The 25,468-nt window shown below is 40.5% G+C and overlaps 1 protein-coding gene across 3 annotated transcripts; it reads right to left on the reverse strand.

Moving 5' to 3' along the window:
- Positions 1-786: 786 nt before the first annotated feature.
- On the reverse strand, positions 787-24,918 carry ARFGAP3 (ADP ribosylation factor GTPase activating protein 3). Of its 3 annotated transcripts, none has more exons than XM_063446704.1 (16): positions 24,804-24,918; positions 22,851-22,923; positions 21,573-21,704; positions 17,211-17,288; positions 16,291-16,378; positions 15,469-15,528; positions 14,571-14,597; positions 11,891-11,937; positions 10,926-11,065; positions 10,323-10,454; positions 9,005-9,133; positions 6,028-6,168; positions 5,537-5,660; positions 4,933-5,023; positions 2,991-3,112; positions 787-2,780 (listed from the first exon to the last, which is right to left on the reverse strand). In XM_063446704.1, exons 2-16 carry the CDS (start codon positions 22,875-22,877, stop codon positions 2,763-2,765), a joined length of 1,356 nt encoding a protein of 451 aa, XP_063302774.1. In that variant the 5' UTR covers positions 22,878-22,923; positions 24,804-24,918; the 3' UTR covers positions 787-2,762. The 3 variants fall into 3 exon arrangements, with proteins under 3 accessions (XP_063302774.1, XP_063302773.1, XP_063302775.1); XM_063446703.1 differs by having other exon boundaries at positions 16,291-16,381; positions 17,217-17,288; positions 24,804-24,889; XM_063446705.1 differs by lacking the exon at positions 14,571-14,597.
- Positions 24,919-25,468: the final 550 nt, after the last annotated feature.

Below are 25,468 nucleotides of genomic sequence, written 5' to 3' on the forward strand. Positions count from 1 at the left end.
TTGGTAGACCTGCAACATGTTTATTAGTTGACAAAATTTATGAAATTTACTTAATTCCGCAGAAAGTTAACTTCAGTGAAACTTAATCGACAACGTGATTGAATGATTCGACTTTGTCCAATCACTTTGTCGATTAAGTAAACTAATAAACATGTTGCAGGTCCACCAAGACAGTGCCGCCCCAAACTATAAAATGGGAGTTAAAGGCTGGGCTCTGATCAAACCGTTTTACCCCTCTCACCCATTCTCCCACCTCTCTTACTTTCCTCTAATTTTTCCCGGGCCTATCCGACTCATTATTTGTTACTGTACATTGTGCCATTATCTGCAGGACAGGGGTTCGGGCTGATGTCCACACAGTGAGGGTTACTGGAAGATGTTGTTCAGTTCTCAGATTTCTACTTCCAATCGTTGCTACTCTCAATAATTGAAAATAAATAGGTCCTGTTATTTTCATGTTCCTCGTACACAAATGAAAATGGAAAGAAAAACAAAATGTATGAGGGAAGATTAAAATGTTTCCTGTTAATTAAGCCGTCACCCTATAAAGCTTTGCCAATTAGTAGGATTTATGGAGGTTATTTATGTAAATTAATATCTTGACTTTTAAACGGCCAAGAACCGAGCCAAGGCAGATCAGTAAACCTTTACGAGTAATCGCCATGTGTGGATCAATATATTAATATTACTAATAACATTTTCCCTCCATTCCTGCGTCACATCACACATTTTAAAAACATTCACACAGACCATGCAGATTTACAAAACCAGAGTCAAAAATGTTCCGCTGCAATAAAATGTTTATTAAAGAACTCAAATTCAAAGCTCGGAATTACAAATAAAGACACAGGGTAAAAAAAAATTAAAATTAAAAAGCCAGGGAATCGATCCGCTGTCTAAAACACAGCAGGTTCAATTGGGATACAAAATAAAATCAAAATAATGGGGGGGGGGGGGGGGGGGGGGAGGGAGAGAAAATAAATCTATAGTTCAAATATAGTTCATGAAATCATTTATATTAACTGTAAAATGCATTACTTGGATGCCTATAAAGCAGTAGTGACTAAGCTCCATTTACTCTGAATATATGAACATTGCATATATCTACACAAATAGCCATTACATCTATGTCTGATTGTCTCCATAATAAAATAGCAGCCTTGGTGGCTCTTCCCCTGATTAGATCTTCGTTAGGTTTCATTTAAAGCTGTTAATTGTAACACCAAACATTGGAAAAGGTGACATCTGGCATTAAGTCTAAGGCAACCTTAATGTGACCACACAGTGGTATTTAAATTTAATTGTTGTGTTTTATGTAGTGACCATAAAACACAACAGACACACATAAACCCAGTATTAGAAGACAAGAAGCCACTATGAACAAGTTTCCCATTAAATGGATCACATACCCAGGGACAGGCAAACTGACACCATAAACAGCAGCCATCTAATCCAAAGGACAGGGGGTCAGAGAGGGCCTGTCCCAGCCTTAGCCATTCACCCACCATAACACATTGAAAATTAATGTGGGACAAAAAATATGAACATTTGGGATTTAGATAAAAGTAGTTTAAATCATGTGTTTATGGCTCTTCAGCTCATTGCTTTGTACAAATTAACTACTAGAGTTCCGATAATTCTGTTAAAGCAGGAACACCCAAGTGGAATATATTCTGTTGGCTGCCAGAGAATGATGGGAATTGTAGTCCGGGACAAGAGATGGATTACGTGGCACAGTCCTACAATTACCCCATGGTGTAAATATTTAAGATGCCAAAAAGGAGCCCACAGGGAGATCAAACAGCAAACATTTCCGATACACAGTTTGCAAAGTGGTTACAGCATAGAAATATTTTGTATGTTTTACGAACAAATTGGTATTACAGATTTGTAATTAAATCTCTTAATCTTTGTAATCATCAGGGATCAGCTCTCCCTCAACATACAAATTATAAAAACACTCGGAAAATAGCAGAATACAGAGGACAAATTCACCTGAAATCAATTCTTTAAGGAATCGGATTTTGTCATCTTACCTCTCTAATGACCAACAATAATCTAAGCAAAACATAAATTAAATGGATCCTTTTATTTAGTGTCATTATTGGGGAAGCAAGTTGTATATAAACAAAAAGGAAAAAAAATATTTACATCTGCCCTTCCTGGTTTTAAGGAAGGTTTATCTAAAATTCGAAAAAACTGTTAAAGATGAATGGCTCTTTATATGTGAATTGTCCTGGAACGAAATATTGAAGTTTCTGCTTTCCATTGCCATCAGAGAGTAAAGCAATGAATTACGCAGGCCGCAGTATTTACTACCTGCCCACACCCCTCTAGCTGTATGTAAATTGGCAAGACTAATAGCCAAAAAAAAGAGGGCTTTGCAGCAAAGAGAGAAGGTGTGGCAGGATTTCCGTGCGTTCAGTGGAGAAATAAAAGCACCGAAAGGGGGAGGGGGAGAAAGCGAGGTGTGGCAAGTTAAAAAATACCAGATCCATTACACTAGGTAATATTTAATCAGTCACGTACTAAATGGGGTTCAGCACTGAATTACAACATAAGCCATCGGATACTAAAAGGAGCTTATCAAGAGGTGAGTGCCCTCCAACTCACAAGATATGAACCCTTAATGCAAAGTGTCAAGTAACATTTAAAGAGAGGGAAAAAACAAAAACATCCTTTATCAAAATAAAAACATCCAAACATTGGTGGATTCTTCATCCTTTGATGTTTCCAAGCTCTGCATGTTTGAGGCTCGCTAATTAAGATCCATATCGGTCCTGAAACACAAAAAGTGCTAGTTAAAGATAGTACGGATTAACCTTGTCACACTCTATAAAGTTAACATTTGCAAGGAGAAAACACATTTTATGAACATAAAGGCAATTCTGTCATGTAATAAAAAAAAGAAGTGAATGCACGTAGAGAAAAGGGCTGCATTATCTTTTGTTCCTCTAAATGGAAGATCTAGAAATGAATAGACCACTAACCTGAATGGAAGTCATCACGCCATTGGCAAGAACAGAGAGGCGGCCAGCTACAGACTTCACACCTTGCTTAAAGTTTGCCATGTCTGGTGTTGACGGCAAAACATTTGTTAATGTATAATTTCCTTTAAAAAAAAAAAAAATATATAAAACATATTTCAACTACATTACCCCAAAGTCAGGCTGCTTCAAAAGAAAAGAGGAAAAAAACAAAACAAACCTCTCAATAAAATTCCTGCTCAGGTAGTGTGGGTTATAGGAGGTGTGGGGAGCTGCAGTGGGCGTGCTGCTCAGGTAGTGTGAGATTTAGGAGGTGTGGGGAGCTGCAGTGAGTGCTGCTCAGGTAGTGTGGGTTATAGGAGGTGTGGGGAGCTGCAGTGGGCGTGCTGCTCCGGTAGTGTGAGATTTAGGAGGTGTGGGGAGCTGCAGTGAGTGCTGCTCAGGTAGTGTGGGTTATAGGAGGTGTATGGAGCTGCAGTGAGTGCTGCTCAGGTAGTGTGGGTTATAGGAGGTGTGGGGAGCTGCCGTGAGTGTGCTGCTCAGGTAGTGTGGGTTATAGGAGGTGTGGGGAGCTGCAGTGAGTGTGCTGCTCAGGTAGTGTGGGTTATAGGAGGTGTGGGGAGCTGCAGTGAGTGTGCTGCTCAGGCAGTGTGGGTTATAGGAGGTGTGGGGAGCTGCAGTGAGTGTGCTGCTCAGGCAGTGTGGGTTATAGGAGGTGTATGGAGCTGCAGTGAGCGTGTTGCTCAGGTAGTGTGTGTTATAGGAGGTGTGGGGAGCTGCAGTAGGCGTGCTGCTCAGGTAGTGTGGGTTATAGGAGGTCTATGGAGCTGCAGTGAGTGTGCTGCTCAGGTAGTGTGGGTTGTAGGTGGTGTATGGAGCTGCAGTGAGCGTGCTGCTCAGGTAGTGTGGGTTATAGGATGTGTGTGGAGCTGCAGTGAGCGTGCTGCTCAGGTAGTGTGGGTTATAGGAGGTGTGTGGAGCTGCAGTGAGCGTGCTGCTCAGGTAGTGTGGGTTATAGGAGGTGTGGGGAGCTGCAGTGAGTGTGCTGCTCAGGTAGTGTGTGTTATAGGAGGTGTGGGGAGCTGCAGTGAGCGTGCTGCTCAGGTAGTGTGGGTTATAGGAGGTGTGGGGAGCTGCAGTGAGTGTGCTGCTCAGGTAGTGTGGGTTATAGGAGGTGTGGGGAGCTGCAGTGAGTGTGCTGCTCAGGCAGTGTGGGTTATAGGAGGTTATGGAGCTGCAGTGAGCGTGTTGCTCAGGTAGTGTGTGTTATAGGAGGTGTGGGGAGCTGCAGTAGGCGTGCTGCTCAGGTAGTGTGGGTTATAGGAGGTCTATGGAGCTGCAGTGAGTGCTGCTTAGGTAGTGTGGGGAGCTGCAGTGAGTGTGCTGCTCAGGTAGTGTGGGTTGTAGGTGGTGTATGGAGCTGCAGTGAGCGTGCTGCTCAGGTAGTGTGGGTTGTAGGTGGTGTATGGAGCTGCAGTGAGTGTGCTGCTCAGATAATGTGGGTTATAGGAGGTGTGTGAGCTGCAGTGAGTGTGCTGCTCAGGTAGTGTGGGTTATAGGAGGTGTATGGAGCTGCAGTGAGCGTGCTGCTCAGGTAGTGTGGATTGTAGGTGGTGTATGGAGCTGCAGTGAGTGTGCTGCTCAGATAATGTGGGTTATAGGAGGTGTGGGTTATAGGAGGTGTGTGAGCTGCAGTGAGTGTGCTGCTCAGGTAGTGTGTGTTATAGGAGGTGTGGGGAGCTGCAGTGAGCGTGCTGCTCAGGTAGTGTGGGTTATAGGAGGTGTGGGGAGCTGCACCAAACAATGAACTGGTAAGGAACCACTGGATACATAATATTTTAATACTATGTGGGTTCTACCGTAAAGAAATGAAAAGAATTTGAATGAGAAATACATAGGAGTCATTTTAATTTAACTGTGTCACTGTATAATGTGGTTAAGTTACCTGCCGACTGTTGCTTTTGTTCATCAAACAGGTCAGCTGAGCTTATGGATGAGTTTCCAGACATCCTATCCAGTCTAGATCTAGTTTCATACTAATAAAAAAATATATATATATATTAAATCGGTGAAGAAAAATAGCTGAAACGAAAAGGTTTGTTGTAAAGAGTCATGACACAGTTAAATCATTCACTAACCATATGTTCACATTGCTGAAAGGAGAAACTAAAAATGAAAATGCCCCAAACACAAGGCATGCACGCACGCAGCCCGTCACACGGATTGTGCCTACACATGCCAATATAGTCAAGCTGTTGACCAACACTTAAGAAAATCTTTTAAATGTTCTCTCTATAAATGCACATTTATCTAAAGCTGAAACGTTTTACCCGGCAGAATCCGCCCACAGAGTGAAAACATGCTGGAATATTTCCTGTTAAAATACATGTGAAGGTCCACATTGGAATTCGGCACGAATGTTGTAAAGTTGATTTCCCATGATTCTTCATGAGCTCAAATGTCAATGAATTCCTCGACGGTGTAATCGGAGCCGTTACCAAGTGCGCAGTGAAGTGTTACTATTAAAAAGACCACAAAAACGTCCTCACCTCAGCGTGGTCTTGCTTTCCAAAATACATGTCTGAGGAAATGGACTTTGCATTGCCAAACTTCTTCTGGGCATCATCGGTGGAGGAAGCTGGCTCCAGGTCAGGTTTTCGCCGGGTTGTGGGTCTGAAAGAGAACCATTAGCACTGTTAGCGACATGGTCTCCAGCCTGGTTTGCTCCCCGTACTCTATATTGTAACCTGCGTGGCGGCAAAGTAGATATTCACCATACATTCCTCTGGACCAGAGCTGGGAAGCATAGGGCTTTGCAAACTCACACGTTTCCTACTTTTTTCTTTTACATTGCCAACAGTTTTCCTCTCTCCATCAGGCATTTCCCCCATTCATTTTCTCCCCATCACTTTCCACTAAGAATATAGCGTATTCAGGATTTTTACTTTCTCTCATTAAGATCCACTGTTGGAAGCAGGAGATTGCACACCCCGAGATAGAGATGGTGAAAATGAGAATTACTGGTGTTTGAAAATTCTACCTTTCGTCATAACTGGAGGTTTTGTGCCCAAGAGACATTGAGATATCCGTGATCCCACTTTCCTTCCTCCAGAAATCATCGGAAGTATCTTCCCAGTTCTGGAAAGAACTGCTAACAGGTTCCGGAGTCTCATCACGATATCTAGGAGAAAGAGTTTAACATATGCAAGCAATTAAAAAAAAATAAAAAACTTTAACAAACGCAAAAATAGAGATTACTAGAACTACCTGCTGCCACAGCTGTGTGAATCAGTGGCCCATAGACAGCCCCATGGCAACACAAAGGTCTCTGGGACAGCATGACAATACAGATCGTGCTCAGTTACATAGTTTGGATAACATACTGGGTGCATTGTAGAAAGGCAAAATAAAAACAGTAATTTCAGAGCTACTGTGAATAGAGAAGATATATTTGCATTTTGACATGCAGAGATTATATTTCACTAAAATAATTATATCACGCAATCAATGTATTCGGGTGTGCTGTGAACGTCAGCAATATTATAATGTTAGATTTGACATGTATTTGGATGGAGAAACTGGCACATTAAATAAAAAAATGTGACTCAGCAGGAGTACAAACCTTACAGAGTTTTGGATAAAAGTGAAAAGTGATATTTTAAAAAAGTCACGCTCCTTTATTCAATATAAACAACAATATAAAATGAGCCAAACCAGCCATTACAGACCCACTCACACAGAAACTAAAACTATGAAATCCTAACTGCCGTCACTCGGGTGTAATGTCCCATAACAAGGTCACAATTCTTCCAGTTTTACAGGGATAAACTAAGTCACCCAACATCTAAAACATAGCAATATTGATCTTGGAAGTTAAGAAATCTAAAAAATGTTTTTAAAATGAGCAGGGCAGAGTTGCAGTAAAGACCGTAATGCAATAATAAAGAATAAAACGTATGTAAAATGCACTGCCTTTAGCAGGTGGTGGGTCAGGTGGCTACATGCCATTGGCGCCAGGTAGAATATAGGCACAGTAACACCTGGGTACTGTGGGGGTGGCTCGATAAAATACCCACGACTAGAGAGGGCTCAGATTGTGGAAATTCCTGACCTGAAAATACTAATAAAAATGTATTCTAAATAAACAGTAAAAAAAATAAAAAATAAGGGGCGGGGCGGGGCCGGACCGGACCGCCGAGCTGGATGGCAGCAAGAAAGATCAGCTCTGGCAATCTATCTGCATTTAAGCCCTGAAACTAAGATTTTTAAAGGCTATACCGACCAGCAACGGCGGCCCTCAGTGCACAGGGGGCACTGGATCCGAGGAGAGGCTGGCTCCCTGAGCTTCAGTCCCTTGGAGGAGAGACCTTCATGATCCCGGTGGAGGCCTACTCTGGTGGTGAGTGGAGCAGACGGCCGCTGCTCCGCTGCCCTGCCTAACAGTGCCCAACCAGGGACCTAGGCCAGCGAGGAACTGGCCCTGTCCCCCCCCCCCCCCCCTCTGGACCGGTGGGGGTGATCCCAGTCCTCACCCTGGGGCCCTAACCGCTACAAAGCACCCAGGACCAAACAACACTACCACCTCGACCTGCTGCCTGCATCAAAGATGGCGGAGGACACGTGCGCCAGTTCGGTGCAGGAGAGACTGAAAACTATCTCCCTGCACCACTCGTAACCAGCGCAGCTCACAGACCCCAACCGACCCAGCTACCGGAGGTGCAGCAGCCACGTGTCTCGGTGCCCCAGCACGACAATCATCCTATGGAATTCACCACAGGACACTGGAGCCGGGCGGAAGAGACGGAGACACAGCCAAGCGGCGCACACCATCAAAAGTCAGCCTGCGACACCCTACTCTCCACACAAACCACTCCTGGATTTCCAAACAGCATCTCCGGACCAAAGCAGAAGGAACCGCGACACGTACAGAGAGCCGAGATGCAGAGAGAACACACACAGCCCACAGGGGGCATCAGCTACACAGGGGCTCACAAGGACACTCTGCTAATGTGCTCCACTGACTAACCTGCATAATAAGTATATGGCGCAACCGTAAGTTAGTCTGTCATGATGAGCCAACCTTACCATTACTAAACTAAACCCACCTAAGTGTGGCTATAAGGGGCCTAAGGGGTGAATCCTATCCCCATTTAAAGCAACCACCCAGCTTATTATAAGCACCATACAGCATCTACCTATCTTGCTTTAGGCTGGAAAGTTTAATCTACCTTTGCATATTAAATCGACTCACTATTCACTCACTGCTGCCACTAAGCTATAGATACAAGATCATACCTGTTATTAGCCTGTTTCAAAACATAAAAATGTGCATGTGTTCATTACCCCTTCCCTCATTGTTAACCTGTGTAAGTATCCTTGAAGCCTTTCATGTAACAAAAGCTGACAATGAACCTGAGGATTGCCGTTGGGGTACCTCAGGCGAGTATGTTTTATCTATATGCACTACAAAAATAAAGAATTTTAAAAAAAAATAAAAAAAAAATAAAAAATAAAAAAAAAAACACAACAGAACTGCAAAAGATTTGACTACAGGTGATGGAGACCGCCAGGGTTTTACGACTAGATCTACAACCCTGGAATAAAATACATTCTGTGGAAAACCTTGAAAGGTAGTTGGAGACCCGCGTGTGTGCACAAATGGTTCGCTATTACCCACATCCCAAGTAATCTGTATCTTGAGGGAGGCGACTTGCGAAGAGAGGCCAGGAGCCTGTAGAAGTTGTAGAAGATTTCACTGACATTCAGATCCATGCTGTGTGTCAGGCATGGATCTATAGATATCTGTTACCAGTAACCAAGCTTTTACTGCCTGCACATCCCACACTGGTTCTTACGCTGCACTATGGCATTCCAGGCAGTCAGGTTTAAATTCACATTATTAGTTCAAACCTGTCACATTAGCATGGTAGGAAGAACAGATCAATACGTTGATCATTACGGTTGTATGTCCAATAAACTGACTGCTGGGTTGATTTAAAAGGCTGATATTTTCTTACCGTGAGCGGGAGGACCTGAAAAAGAAATCATCAGGTTCTTCTTCTGGATATGGTTTCTTAGGTTTTGCATGTTTCGGAGCTTCTTGTTCAATTGTTTTCATCTCAGAGAGTACAGAATGTGAAATCCCACTGTGAAAGAAAAAACAAAAAAATTAGTTTAAAAAATAATAAAAAAATAAAAAAACGCAGAAATAAATTCTTCGGAATAAATATTTGTCTTTAATAGCCCTCCATTTCATCATTCCAGAAAACCAAAACACAAACAAAAAACCCAAAGCTAGAATTAAAAACTGGGCAAATAAACTGATGCAGACACTGGCCTCAATTTAATAAAATCAGAATATGAACTTTTATATGAACTTTAATATGATCAGAATCTACAAAAAATCTAGGAAACTTTAACAGAGACTTCTGTTGACAAATCATTTGAAAGATTTTCTAAACTTTTAGAATAATTTCTGATTCAAAAAAATGAAAAATTGAGGCTATTGTGGGAATAATTCTCCACGTGTCACCGTGCCGTTAGCAGCTCTGTATATGAACGTGGAGAGTGGGATACGCTTAGTGTCGATTTGCTCACATATATAAAGTCTTTACACAGACAATATTGGTGCAAACATTAGCTATGGTGGAACCCGGGTCTGCACTAGGAAATAACTGTATGGAAGTTGGCACTTAGAACACAGGGACAGAGGTCTTATGGGATAGGAATGTTCAATCTCTAGATGCCGGCCCTACTTTAAAACATCAATGTATTTTTAGGCTGGAAATTGGGATTAATGAAGGATTGCAAGAGCTTACATTGGAAGCACATTTTTTAAATAGTATTTTTTTATAAATTGCTGCTGCAGTTCAGAGACGGTTTCATTGCCGTGTATGTACGCAGCACAGTGACAGTAAAGTTAAATCTGAATAATTCGATTTAAACATTTTCTCCTGTGGTTTGCGGCAGTGATTGACTATCCGGGTTGTGGTCATTTTTGGTTGAACTAAAGGGTCTCTTGTTGGATTTTAGCATTTCTTATTTAAATATATTTACTATATGGATGTGTACACACATCACTCTCAGCAAATAGGTATTTGAAATGGGGAGTGTGAGTTGCAAAAGTAAATGGAAGTGTCGGGCATTTTCAATAAAAAATAAACTACTGACAGCTTATGTAAAGCCATGTGTCCATTTGTAGGTTTTCACGCATGCTCTAGCACCCTCCAGTGGCAGGATCCATAATTGCAGTGCCAACATATTACACAGCACTGTACAATGCATATATACACATTTTAAATTCATTAATGTGAACAGAAGAGGAGCTTGCAGTACCTTCGATTGCCAAACCCCATGCCAAGCCGCTCTGCATCAGCCTTTTTCTTGGCAGGCATATTTTTGAGTTTCTCGTCGTCTTTGTGTTTCTGGATTTCCAGTTCTTTGTACGCCAGACGTAAAGAACCGACCCTAAAACCATAAATATGAGGGAGTTAAATATCTGGGAGAACAACGAGTAGGTTACATCTTCATACACAGTGAGAATAGGTTTTATTTTTCAGTTACAGTTTATGGACGCAAATATGTTATCAAACTTTGTAAATCTACGGATATTGCCGTCGCCTCCTACTGCAACTCGCAGAATGTAACACTTATACAAAATTAAAACCGATTCCTGGTTAATACAAAAAGCACTAAATGTTAATTACACTCAAAAACCTTGCCCAGTATTCCCTTAATTCAGGTCAATTCAGCTTACGCAGGGGGAGTGCTCACATTGGTATTTAGACTGTGTTTATTTTATTAGCGATAGTCTGTCTTAGAAGGAGGCTATATGGTCATTAGAAATGCATGGTTGTGGTATTAGGAAAATAGAATGGAACATGATCTTCTATAACCATTTACGTTTTGGCAGGGAGAGAATTATTGTGGTAAACTTACATATCTTCTTCTGGCTTTGGAGTGGAGACGGCCACGTCTTTTTCCTTCAGTTTTTCTGCAGCCTGGGCGTGTTTCTCAATCTCATTGAAGCTTTTGCTGCTCACTTTCTGAGCGCCGAGGCCAGTTTTTTTTCCTCCAAGCTGAAGTAAAACAAACAAAAAAAATAAAACAAAATCCCCCAAACTGTGGGTTAAAGAAAAAAAAAAAAAAAAATATATATATATATATATATATATATATATATATATATATATATATATATACATATACATACATACACACACACACACACACACACAGCTCAGCCTGTGTGCCCAGCAGCAGCCTAAAACTGGCAGAGCATCATTGGAGTTTTACGAGAAGTGGAGGTGCTGTACTACTACTATGCTATATGAGAATTGCGCATGCAGTAACTTAGTAAAGGGCACTATAGCATTACAGGTTTGTATAGGTAACACCATAGTGTTCCTGTTCCTAGATCTATATAGCCCCCCCCCCCCCCCATTCTCCACTTGCTATAAAATTTTTAAAGAGGTTTAACCAAAGTAAAACATTAGATAAGATTAAGTAAGATAAGTAAAACATTAGATAAGACATCTGCACTACGTTTAAAAAAAGTGTTTTAAGAAAGCATGGGTACTCTCTTCCCCCTCAAATAGTTTGAGGGTGAGAGATGTAGGGGGAGGAGGCCACACAGAGGCCGTACCTCTATTTTTGGGCAGGCCAATGACCCCCCGAATGATACTGCCAGCAATGGAGTTACACCTCTAGCAGCGCCATCATGAAACACTGCGAAGACTCCAGGCACCATCACCACTTCAAATGAGGACAATTAGAAAGTAAAACAACAGGTATTACTATGTGGCCTTGCTCTATCCATTGTATATAAACTCTACCACTGGATTCATCTTGATACTTTTTGGTCTATATTCCCATCCTGAATAAAATTAAAATAAAGTACTTACCCCTTTCTTTGCCGAGGTGGGTTTCTTTTTAATAATGGAACCAGTTTCTGTAATGAATAAACACAGGTTATTCAGAGTAAACACACAGATGGGGTAACGTCTAGCATCAATGACAGAGACTTGACATTGATGTAGAATTCACGGCAAAAGCGACCATTTTGGTTTTATTATTATTATTCAAGCCAAGGCACTGAACAGCAGACGTTAACTGTATGTTTTAACCAATCTCACAACCACTTCTTTTGACAAATCCAACAAAAATCTACAATAACCTTTACTGGGAGCCAAGAACCAATTGTCACACTCAACTTGGCCCTCACCAAAAGGGACATCCATCTACTTAAAAGATTTGGTGTCTAGAACCTCACGGAGACCAGGACCATGCGTAATGAGGGGCTCCAGGCAGAATTAGGCATCTATGCAAGTCACGCGTATCTCGGCAATTCCCCAAAATATATTTATTTATGTGACAAGATTGTGAAGGATTTAATATACCAACCCTCCATTTTTAAGGACAGCTCAGGTGTAAAAGGAAAAAGCAAAAAGGTTTTTCTCAAAAATAAATGGCAAATTCTTTTTCTGGCATGTATTCTTTTTCTGGCAGGGGTATATTGAAATAAACCTGTAAATCTCAAAAATATCTATATTTATATATGCTACTTTGAAGAGTTGAAATGTCCATATCCCCTTCGTGAAAATATTGGGGGTTTTGATTAATTGTCCTCCCTCCAGTGTGAGCTGCTGAGTTCCCAGATTAGTCTAAAGACAGCAGCCGGTTTGAGCCGCTGTGTTCCCAGATTATTCTGAAGACAGCAGCCGGTTTGAGCCGCTGTGTTCCCAGATTATTCTAAAGACAGCAGCCGGTTTGAGCCGCTGTGTTCCCAGATTATTCTGAAGACAGCAGCCGGTTTGAGCCGCTGTGTTCCCAGATTATTCTGAAGACAGCAGCCGGTTTGAGCCGCTGTGTTCCCAGATTATTCTGAAGACAGCAGCCGGTTTGAGCCGCTGTGTTCCCAGATTATTCTGAAGACAGCAGCCGGTTTGAGCCGCTGTGTTCCCAGATTATTCTAAAGACAGCAGCCGGTTTGAGCCGCTGTGTTCCCAGATTATTCTAAAGACAGCAGCCGGTTTGAGCCGCTGTGTTCCCAGATTATTCTAAAGACAGCAGCCGGTTTGAGCCGCTGTGTTCCCAGATTATTCTAAAGACAGCAGCCGGTTTGAGCTGCTGTGTTCCCAGATTATTCTACAAACAGCAGCCGGTCTATCTTACTGCTTTGATCAGAGGCTTAGAGGGGGCACGGACCCTTACAGACAATAGAGGAATAAAACTAATAGAGGACTATTGATATCCCAATGTTACAAAGTAGCACATGACCTATGTTACACAATATTAAAAGTAAATCTCTGAGTTTTGGATTTCTATAAACATAATGTGAGGATGGAGTCTGATGTGGTGGGGAGTGGGGACAGCAAACATACAGCATCTTAATTTAAAGGAAAATTTTCATGCTGCGGAAAAGTGAGGAACAGAACATAAGAAATATATTGAGTGCAAAAAGCAGGCACCGATCATTGAGCAGTTACTCTGTGCCACAGCGCGATGGCCAATAGAGACGCCACTCTGCGGCACCCAATAGGGGCATACCACTGTGCCACCACTCTGTACCACACAGCAAGGCACGGATCTGCCACTCTGCTCCACAGACTAGTAACTGATTATTGTGCCATGAACTGGAAGCAACCACGCCCCAAAAACATTCTTTACTCCAAATTAGGGGGGATAGAAAATTAAAGATAGGGAGGTGTTGGTCACACACAGGATTCTTTAGCAACGTACAAACTGTAGAAAATTAAAATCCAAAAAGCTAAATATTTCCAAGATCTGAAAAAATTGCAGGATTATTGGCTTTCATCTCAGTTTTGCCATTCAGACTTTAAAATGCTACAATTTGGAGTTTAGTGAATAATGCTAAAGGAAGTCTTTGAGCACCATGACTGGACCCTGCGGTGGTTATGGTGTCAGGACTGCCCAGGCACCCCACAATGCGAGTAGTCGAAACATTTTAGAATGGTTAGACTTCTTACCTGGGGTCTGCTGGGAGTCGTTGCCCGACTCCACTACAGCCTTTAGAGAGGCAGAAGCTGCCTGGGCTAAGCACAGAGTGCAATGATTAGATCACGTGATGCGGTCAGCCACTGGGCTAGCTGTGCGCTGCGGGACTTGGCACAGGAGAGCGAAAGGAATCTTCTAAATAACAATCATTGCTTCTTTGAGGACTGAAGTGGAGGTGGGTAGCAGCGCAGGCAGACTTTAACAAATTGACTACTTACAAAGGGGGTGTGCTAGAGCACTATAGGCGCCATAGCTACCACTGAGCACTGTAGCAGTTATGGTGCTTGATGGGTTCCTTTAAATATCTTGCAAAGATCTGAAACTGTACATTTGTTTGTACTGTATATAAATTGAGGTAATTTCAGCATCACTGTGTGAGTTTCCAAAACCCCTATTTCGCTCTATGGTAACAATCACAGTCACCAGTCTGCACACAGAGCGGGCGCAGTAAAGAGAGCGCAGAGACTCAGCTGTCTGCATCACACAGCAGGCATCGATCAAGGCGCTGGGAGGCTGTGAGAAGGAAAAGATTAAAGCAATTTGCAGGCGAGTATCGGTAACTTTCACCTTTGCAAGGTGCGCTTCCTGCATCGGCTGAAATATGAAAAAGAACAAACATCTCTGAATATGGAATATTATAACTTTATCACAATACCAAGTAACATCGCGAGCTACAGACATTCTGAATGGAAAATCTTCTAGGAATAGGGACCACCCTGTCTGGGTCTATCTGCAGGGAAACAAGGTTTACCTTGAATACAAGAGAACCCATTCTATGCATTGTGGATCTACAAACTTGGGATACATTGTGCCATGTTCCTGAACTGTACTTAATGTCAAGCTACACGGGATCCATTCTCTGACACGTATATTATATATAGTATTCACTAAACTGGGAATTGTGGAGAACAGAATACAACAAAGAAAAAGACCAACTCCATAATCATCCAGCACTACGGACAGTTTTCTTCTTCCTTTATAGGTCTCCAGCTGCTGCTCGAGATCACCTACCTGCTCATCTCATTTAACAACTTACCAGTGGCTGCAAATATTCTTTAATTCACTCTGGCAATCACCATCAGATTCCTCCTGCTACCTTGTCTCCATCTCATTTTAATTTAGATTGTAAGCTCATGGGCTATTTAACTAGGGCACGTTGTAAACAGTACTTTAACAGCTACATTTCGGCTTACAGACCGGGCCCTCTAATGTTTGTATTGCACTGCAAAATATCTCGGCACTTTATAAATGCCAATAAATGTTAGATCAACATTTTAAAAAGTTCTTTGAAATTTTGTGAATAGGTTTCAATGGCCGAAGCATTTTGCACCAACTAGCGTGGGATGAACAAAAGATTAAATTAAAAAGGAATAAAAGGCTCTCAAACTGTAAAGATTGACGGACCAGCGCATTGCTGCAGGAAGGGGTTTTAAGTCATTTGCAAAAAAGTAAATCTTTATATTACCTAGTGAGGCTTTTGGGGACATGCTGAGAATATCCACACTCGGACCGAGCTCTGGTTCACCTAAAAGATTAAAATACAAAAACCATTTTAAACAGAATAGACAACGTACTGTTACAGAGTAAAAGCTCTCCTAAAAATCCCAGGTAAATAAAGATCAGCAAACACAGAACCTATATCAGAAACACTTTAGTTACAACCCGTCTTACAGGCACACACAGAACTACGTCACCAATGGGTTAAAGAAACCAATATAGAACAATATGGCAGCAAATAACGGTAACCAGGCAATGGATTGTGAGAGAGAAGAAACCCAACCAACAATCATTGCACACAGGGCCTGCCGCTCTCCACAGACTGAAGCCTGCCGCTCTCCACAGACTGAAGCCTGCCGCTCTCCACAGACTGAAGCCTGCCGCTCTGTGAAAACTTCATTCTGTAGGAGCTATTCCTGCCGAGTTAATTATGGGGAGCAACCAGCATAATCTGCATTGCCCTCAAAGCCTTCAAGTTTATCATGCAAGTCATTATTGATTTTGGGGGTGGGAGGGGTTGGTGCAGATACCCAGATAATTATTTTTAGTTTTCCATCACTCTCCTGGGCCATTCTGATTATTTAACTTTATCTTATATGCAGTCTGCATTGTTGATCACACAGGGATGTGCATTTACATATTATCTAGGTAGAGAAACTAAGATTCAACCCATTTAGAATGAAGATTATTTTTACACACAAAGTAAAGGTTTGGAAGGTGATATTTCTGGCCCTGTTTACGGATTTATCATAAGGGGTATAACTTGGAAGTAGCGGAAGAAATGTTATACCTTGAGTGGTCTCAGAGACACTTTCTGGAGGGTTCTCGAATAGAGAGATCGCCGGTGTTTGTGGTGTAGACCATTCTGTATCACTAACCTGCTTGGAGAAAGGAGAGCTTTCAACAAACGTTTATGACAAGACCTCAAATGATTAAAAGAATATATGGGAAATGAGTATACTTGTTCTAAAATTACATTAATTTAACATGGTACGCAGCCTTTCATAATACGCAGTAAGGACCGTATAGTATTTACTAAAGTCACAGGCCAAGTTGACAAAGCGACAAAATACTGGCAAGTGTATTGTTTAAATGTTCTGCATATATTCGGTTTAGTCTCTACCGCACACAGTTTATCAGTTGCCATAATCGACATACTTTACAGATTTATTTTGTTTCGAGAGTGTTTTAACATGCAACACATGTACAGGACAAAAAGCATTAAAAACGGTTATTTACCTGTACGTCACAAAATGCAACAGACCGATCAGCAAATATTCTTTCCCATTCATTTCTTCATATTTACAACTTTCCCCAAACTGCTCTTTATACAGAAATACCATTTTCTTGTCATTTCAGAAAAGGACAGAACTAAGCCAGTACCATGTCATGTTGCACCAGGTAGGACATTCTTCCTGAATTACCCTGCTGTACGTGGTGACCCACCCAAGTATAGTGCACAAATTCAGCCCTAACTACAGCAGTGATAGAATAGGATAATACAAAGCTTTCCGTGTGCAATTAGACAGGTAACTTGTACTGCACTTGTTCTGTTTATACCCCCATATGAACCCTGAGCTACATAGAGCAGGTTATGCCGACTGTAAAAAACAAACAAAAAAACGAAATCATAGAAATATAGAAAATGTTAAATTGCGCGTCAGGAGAATCTGCGACCTCTGAGACAGAATGTTAATTATTTTGCCGTACCTCTACATGTGCAGCAAAGAAGTCCTCTTCTTTAGCCTGGGGTGAATGGGGTGGGACCGCACACCCATCGATCCACAGCTGGAGAGACACAAAGCATAGTTACTCATCTGATCCATGCATACCATGAAGGCGTAGTTGGGAGTGTTCTATCACTACTTCACTATAGTGTCACAGAGAACCTGCCTTCATTTCAACCTCATCACTAGTTGTGTTTTTATTTATTTATAATCAGCAACAACATTAAATTTAAACAAAACAGCTATTTTGCATACATTCTAATTTTCAGGGATAACTAAAAAGTAAACTTACCCAGTATTTTTTTTTTATTTAATAAATCATCCTTTACAGTAACAGTAATGACTGACAAATGACCCCCAACACTTCAGATCACTCGGGGCCAATCACCCATATAACCTTGGTTTTATTATATATTTACCCCCTCACACTTTGTTCAGATTGTTTATGCTGAAATATAAAAAGGTTTTATTGTATAAACTTACCATGCTTGCACAGCTACCGGTATATATAATACAATAACATATCTACAGGGTTCTCTCGTTACCGTTTGTAATGGTCCACGACTGTAACATTATTTGCTATGACGCTTATTTTGGTGCAAATTCACAAATGATTGCGCAGTTTAATTAACATAACCCCCCTTAACTGACCACAACTGCAGCCATTTCATTTATTCTGTAGTCTAGATTCCCATTCTCACAAGTCCATTTCTAGTACGTACGCACACAGAATATATATATTTATCAGAATTCGTTTTTAATATATGTACACACACGCGCACGCACGCACGCTCGCTCTACGTGGATTATGACACTGAGTCAGTCATTTCTTTTTCGGCTTTATATTTAAGGTTATATTTAGCATTTGTTTTTTACCTCACCTGAAACACATTCAATTAATAAGCCTTTATATCAGGGTGGATTTCATTTAAATAACAAAAAAGTAGGACTATTTAAATCATTCTTGTTCTTTATATTTGATTGATTTTTACAATCAGATGAAGGTTTATTTTTCGAACACCTTTTTTGACCAGGCCTTGCATGCATGTCTGTCTTATCCACAGGCAAAAGAATCTCATTAAAATATTCACAAACATTATAGGCTTTCCCCTCCACTGAGGGAACCATAAACCTCGAGCAATGTACGCCAAAATTCCAAATCTATTGCCCTACAAACCATTGGCTGAAACTTAGCACAGGGGTAAAGTGCTGATTCTTTATACATAGATCTGCAGAAATAAGACTGGGATTGAGGCATTTCACCAAACTGAGTTTATTTTATAACCTCTTATATCTGCAGATACATTGCATTGACAAATCTGAAAACTGCAAATCCAAGCATTAGCTACAATATTTATCAAAAACAATGTTTTGGAAACCTCTAGGAGAGTGTGATTTTGTGAATGGATTAATGGAATGAAAAACAAAAAAATGTAATTATTGCTTGAATTTACATCCTCCTGCCATATGACTAAAAACAAATTCTTATTTCAACCATAAAAAGTTATTTCAATTAAAAAGCATTATAAATGTATATCCCTATTCATAAAAGACATGCTGATAGTCAGGTTAGTCTGTCTGCTTGGTATATCCTCGCTGACGGAACCAGGAGGTCTCATTGTTAGATTGCCAACTGTACAGTGATTATGCAAAGTTCATATCTCTCTGATGGGTTCTAGCACACTCCATAATTCATTCCCAAATAATATTACTGGAAATCATATTTTATAATGTGTTCTCAGAGCAGATTAGATCGGTCACTGCTACTAGAGGCCCAATATTATTGCCATATAGTGGATATGAAGCTGGTAACACTTGTGCAGTCCATAAAATAAATCCATTATTTTTCCAGTTGCTTGTTAGTTGTTATGTAGTTCCAATTAAAAAAAATATAAAAAAGGTAAACTATGTTCTCATAGGCTGACAATATGTATCCAACAAAAATCACATTTGTTCTTTTACACCTATACATTTACGCAACTTGTCACTATATATGCACACACACACACACACACACACACACTTGCAAGAAAAAGTATGTAAACCCTTTGGAATGATATGGATTTCTGCACAAATTGGTCATAAAATGTGATCTGATCATCATCTAAGTCACAACAATAGACAATCACAGTCTGCTTAAAGGGACACTATAGTCACCTGAACAACTTTAGCTTAATGAAGCAGTTTTGGTGTATAGAACATGCCCCTGCAGCCTCACTGCTCAATTCTCTGCCATTTAGGAGTTCCTTTGTTTATGAACCCTAGTCACACCTCCCTGCATGTGACTTGCACAGCCTTCCATAAACACTTCCTGTAATTAGAGCCCTATTTAGGCTTTCTTTATTGCAAGTTCTGTTTAATGAAGATTTTCTTATCCCCTGCTATGTTAATAGTTTGCTAGACCCTGCAAGAGCCTCCTGTATGTGATTAAAGTTCGATTTAGAGATTAAGATCCAATTATTTAAGGTAAATTACATCTGTTTGAAAGTGAAACCAGTTTTTTTTCATGCAGGCTCTGTCAATCATAGCCAGGGGAGGTGTGGCTAGGGCTGCATAAACAGAAACAAAGTGATTTAACTCCTAAATGATAGTGAATTGGGCAGTGAAATTGCAGGGGAATGATCTATACACTAAAACTGCTTTATTTAGCTAAAGTAATTTAGGTGACTATAGTGTTCTTTTAAACTAATAACACACAAAGAATGAAATGTTGCCATGTTTTTATTGAACACACCATGTAAACATTTACAGTGCAGGTGGAAAAAGTATGTGAACCCTTGGATTTAATAACTGGTTGAACCTCCTTTGGCAGCAATAACTTCAACCAAACATTTCCTGTAGTTGCAGATCAGACGTGCACAACGGTCAGGAGTAATTCTTGACCATTCCCCTTTACAGAACTGTTTCAGTTCAGCAATATTCTTGGGATGTCTGGTTTGAATCGCTTTCTTGAGGTCATGCCACAGCATCTCAATCGGGTTGAGGCCAGGACTCTCACTGGGCCACTTCAGAAGGCGTATTTTCTTCTGTTTAAGTCATTCTGTTATTGATTTACTTCTATGCTTTGGGTCATTGTCCTGTTGCAACACCCATCTTCTGTTGAGCTTCAGCTGGTAGACAGATGGCCTTAAGTTCTCCTGCAAAATGTCTTGATAAACTTGGGAATTCATTTTTCCTTCGATGATAGCAATCCGTCCAGGCCCTGACGCAGCAAAGCAGCCCCAAACCATGATGCCCCCACCACCATACTTCACAGTTGGGATGAGGTTTTGATGTCGGTGTGCTGTGCCTCTTTTTCGCCACACATAGTGTTGTGTTTTTCTTCCAAACAACTCAACTTTGGTTTCATCTGTCCACAGAATATTTTGCCAGTACTGCTGTGGAACATCCAGGTGCTCTTGTGCAAACTGTAAACGTACAACAATGTTTTGTTTGGATAGCAGTGGCATCCTCTGTGGTATCCTCCCATGAAATCCATTCTTGTTTAGTGTTTTACGTATTGTAGATTCGCTAACAGGTATGTTAGCATTTGCCAGTGACTTTTGTAAGTCTTTAGCTGACACTCTAGGATTCTTCTTCACCTCATTGAGCAGTCTGCGCTGTGCTCTTGCAGTCATCTTTACAGGACGGCCACTCCTAGGGAGAGTAGCAGCAGTGCTGAACTTTCTCCATTTATAGACAATTTGTCTTACCGTGGACTGATGAACAGCAAGGCTTTTGGAGATACTTTTATAACCCTTTCCAGCTTTATGCAAGTCATCAATTCTTAATCGTAGGTCTTCTGAGAGCTCTTTTGTGCGAGGCATCATTCACATCAGGCAATGCTTCTTGTGAAAAGCAAACCCAGAACTGGTGTGTGTTTTTTATAGGTCAGGGCAGCTGTAACCAACACCTCCAATCTCATCTCATTGATTGGACTCCAGTTGGCTGACATCTCACTCCAATTAGCTCTTGGAGATGTCATTAGTCTAGGGGTTCACATAGTTTTTCCACCTGCACTGTGAATGTTTACATGGTGTGTTCAATAAAAACATGGCAATATTTCATTCTTTGTGTGTTATTAGTTTAAGCAGACTGTGATTGTCTATTGTTGTGACTTAGTTGATGATCAGATCACATTTTGTGACCAATTTGTGCAGAAATCCATATCATTCCAAAGGGTTCACATACTTTTTCTTGCAACTGTAATTTTATATATATATATATATATATACACACACACACACATAAGTGTATGTGTGTATGATGTTAATTGACAAGTTGCGTAAATGTATAGGTGCATACATATTGTCAGCCTATGAGAACATAGTTTACCTTTTTTATATTTATAAATGAACATACATACCTCTGTGCCATGCTTTCTGGTTGCTTGTGTCGCAAGGGACTTTATTTTCTCCCGATAAAGCTGGGATGCTCGGCTGTTGTACTTTGCATTGGCGTCGTTTGTTGAGCATCCATGTTGGCGAAAGAAGATAGTCTGTTGAAATAAATTCAGACATCATGCTATATATTCATAGTAAAAAAAATTATATCTATATCTATATCTATACATACATACATACATACACACACACACACACACACACACACACAGAACGTGTATTTTTCAGTGGTGCTGTGGAATAACTCCGGAAACAAATATATCAAAAAGGATAACAGTCACGGTCAGTTTACCACTTATTTACATTATCTTGATACGCAAGAGTTTTTTTGTTTGTTTTGTTTTTAATGCTTTTTATTTTAGAAAGAATGGATTTTTTTGATTTTTTTTTTTTTAAATGCTATGCTTTGAGGTGTTTATATCCTCATACTAATCCGTAGGCCGGCCTTTTTTTTTTTATTTTATATATATATATATATATATTTTTTTTTTTAGTTGCTTTTCCTGTTGTGCAAGCCAAACAAAATACAAAATTCTACCCACAAGGTTAAAACGTGTAAATCAAGTAAACTCCAGCGACAGATTGAAAACCGGACATGCAGCACGCAACATATAACCGAATCGAGAGAAGTCCTGCCAGAACTAGAATTGCATGGACTCCAAGAGATAACCTATTCCAAAATTTAGCACCAACGTTAAAAAAATGCTGATAAATATATTTTTAATGTTGGTGCTCCTACTATAAGAAAAGCAGGCTTAGCCAAACAGATGTTTCTATTAGAGAAACAATGATTTCAACGGTGAAGCCCTGTGTCACTAGCCAAGCTTTTAATTACACAAAAAGTCTTCATGAGGAACAGCTTTTAATGTGTACATTTAGCATGCTGCACCAAAACTGCTACAGTAAGATGTGTTAGCTTTGGTGCTTAGGTCGTCCTTTTAAGAGATTTACTTTCCCTATGAGAAGATTATTGTTTTAGCCTTGTCTGAGCTATGGCCGATTCCCCTCTTGGCACTTAAAACATACAATCATTTTCCTATAGGTGGAACTATATGCACAGTGGGTTTAGAGACGTTCCATTATAGACTGGATTATTTTAATGATCCACCGATTTGAATTAAAGATGTGACCATCTTTTAAGTACACATGCTAAGGCCTGGTTTTCATGCATAGCTAACAGAAGGCAGAATAATAGTAAATATGACAAATTAGCAAGTTTAACACATACAGACAATACTCACTGCGTTTGTGTTTCCTCCTACTTGCATACACCGGAGCTGAAACCATGACCAGTTGGAATCTAACTCTGTCGATCTAAATAGAAAATAGAACATTTCAGTTCAAGTGGAAAGGGGATCTACAAAGATCGGCATTTTATAAATAACATTTTACTGGATTCCACAATCTGCTTAACCAGACAAGAAACATCTGCACAATTATACTTTAACATATTGGGAAATTCCATAGAAGAGAAACATGTAATCTTAATTTTATATTATTTATCTAATATTGGAACACATTGTGAGGAAACCATCATTTATTAAAGGTGAAAGCTCAACACTAATTTACTAAAAAAACAAAAAAAAAAAAACAAGTGAACTATGCCACCAGTTCGGCTACTGTGACCTATAATTTGAAATATTCACTATGAATTCTCACATTGGTAAATAACCCTGAAAGCCATGAAACACTGGTTTATCCAGAAGGTGAAATCTGAACAGAGTGATGAGACTTGTTTATCCAGAAGGTGAAAGTTGCCTGCCATATAATCTCTGTCATTACATAGAATGTAAAAGATTTTGTTACTGTGAAACAAATCCTCACAAACTATTGGCCATTTACATCTACACAGAATATAAAATATATCCCAATGAAAAACATGCCAGCATTTAATTATGCATTTTACCCCATTGGGTGTATATCTAAAATCAGCTTACAAAAGCTGCAGATCTCTCGTCTGCAGCCTTTGCAAACCCTCTACTTCTAACCTCCCCCCACCCCTCCGACTTATTGTGACTGTCCAATCACAGACTTCCTAATGCAGCTCAATGAACTAAACAAACTAGGGGTCTAGAGTTTAAGGAACATTCCAAACACCTAAACCACTTTAGCTTGCTGAAATGTTTCATATGTGAAGAGTGTGTCCTCTTCATTTACAAAAAAAATGTGATTGCATATATGGATGTTCTCACTGATGGCATATCTACTAAAAACAGAGTTTTTTTGTTTTTGTTTTTATTTGGGCTCTAGAGTGACCCTTAAAATATCCTTCACAGAACATGCTCCCCATTTCTTTTCAACAGCAGCAAATCTGCCTTTAAAGATGTATAATTTTCCCACGTCCGCATTTCAAAACCGTTGTCCCCCCCGCACACAGTGTATTATAACTGCAGCTATAAGGTTATGGTGTAAGGAGGCCCCTGTCTCCCCGCACACAGTGTATTATAACTGCAGCTATAAGGTTATGGTGTAAGGAGGCCCCTGTCTCCCCGCACACAGTGTATTATAACTGCAGCTATAAGGTTATGGTGTAAGGAGGCCCCTGTCTCCCCGCACACAGTGTATTATAACTGCAGCTATAAGGTAATGGTGTAAGGAGGTCTCCTGTATCCCCGCACACATTGTATTATAACTGCAGCTATAAGGTTATGATGTAAGGAGGTCCCCTGTCTCCCTGCACACAGTGTATTATAACTGCAGCTATAAGGTTATGGTGTAAGGAGGTCCTCTGTCTCCCCGCACACAGTGCATTATAACTGCAGCTATAAGGTTATGGTGTAAGGAGGCCCCTGTCTCCCCGCACACAGTGTATTATAACTGCAGCTATAAGGTAATGGTGTAAGGAGGTCTCCTGTCTCCCCGCACACATTGTATTATAACTGCAGCTATAAGGTTATGGTGTAAGGAGGTCCCCTGTCTCCCCGCACATAGTGTGTTTTAATAGCAGGTATAAGGGTATGGTGTGAGGAGGTCCCTTGTCTCCCTGCACACAGTGTATTATAACTGCAGCTATAGGGTTATAGTGTAAGGAGGTACCTGGTCTCCCCGCACACAGTGTATTATAACTGCAGCTATAAGGTTATAGTGTAAGGAGGTCCCCTGTCTCCCCGCACATAGTGTGTTTTAATAGAAGGTATAAGGTTATGGTGATCTTTTTAATCACGATGCAGTAAACCTACCAACGCCAAACCTACCTAATAAAGCTTAAGTGAACCCCAAGAGATCGATGTGTCCCTGAGCAATCAATGCACAAGAAGACGCCATATGTGATACTCGCCCAGCTGGGATTCTTTGCACCACAATCAAAGCACACCTAGAATAATGAAAAAAAGATAAAGACCATTATAAAACATGCTTGGGAACAGAAAACACTTAATATAACGTGGCATGACCTGGGTTTACTATATAATCCTGTATACATGACCTGTACAACAAACTCCTACTCCATCCAGATCCCTTATATAAGGTTATATAAACTAATATTCTTCCTCTAAACCAACTCATCGATTCTCCACATATACGCTTTTAGTGAATAAACCCATCTGACTGGAAACACAGAGCCGCATGTAGAATTACCCGTTTTAAATCCACAGAGCAAAATTATATGTACAATCACCGGACACAGAACGTGCAAAATCAGACAGTGAAAGGAACAACAAACTTTACTCTGCTCAGTGACTCACACCTGCCAACAAATAATTAGACATCATCATGTATTACAGGAGAAACAACACCCAAACATCATTACCATTCAGAACTAGCAAAGCTTTATTTATTATCAAACATGTTTAGAGAGTCCATGGAGTGTTACGCACACGCCAGCGTGTAGGATAGGACAAAGTACTGTGTGCTATTTATC

This window comes from Pelobates fuscus, chromosome 3 (assembly GCF_036172605.1).
Source record: "Pelobates fuscus isolate aPelFus1 chromosome 3, aPelFus1.pri, whole genome shotgun sequence".
NCBI classification, from domain to species: Eukaryota; Metazoa; Chordata; class Amphibia; order Anura; family Pelobatidae; genus Pelobates; species Pelobates fuscus.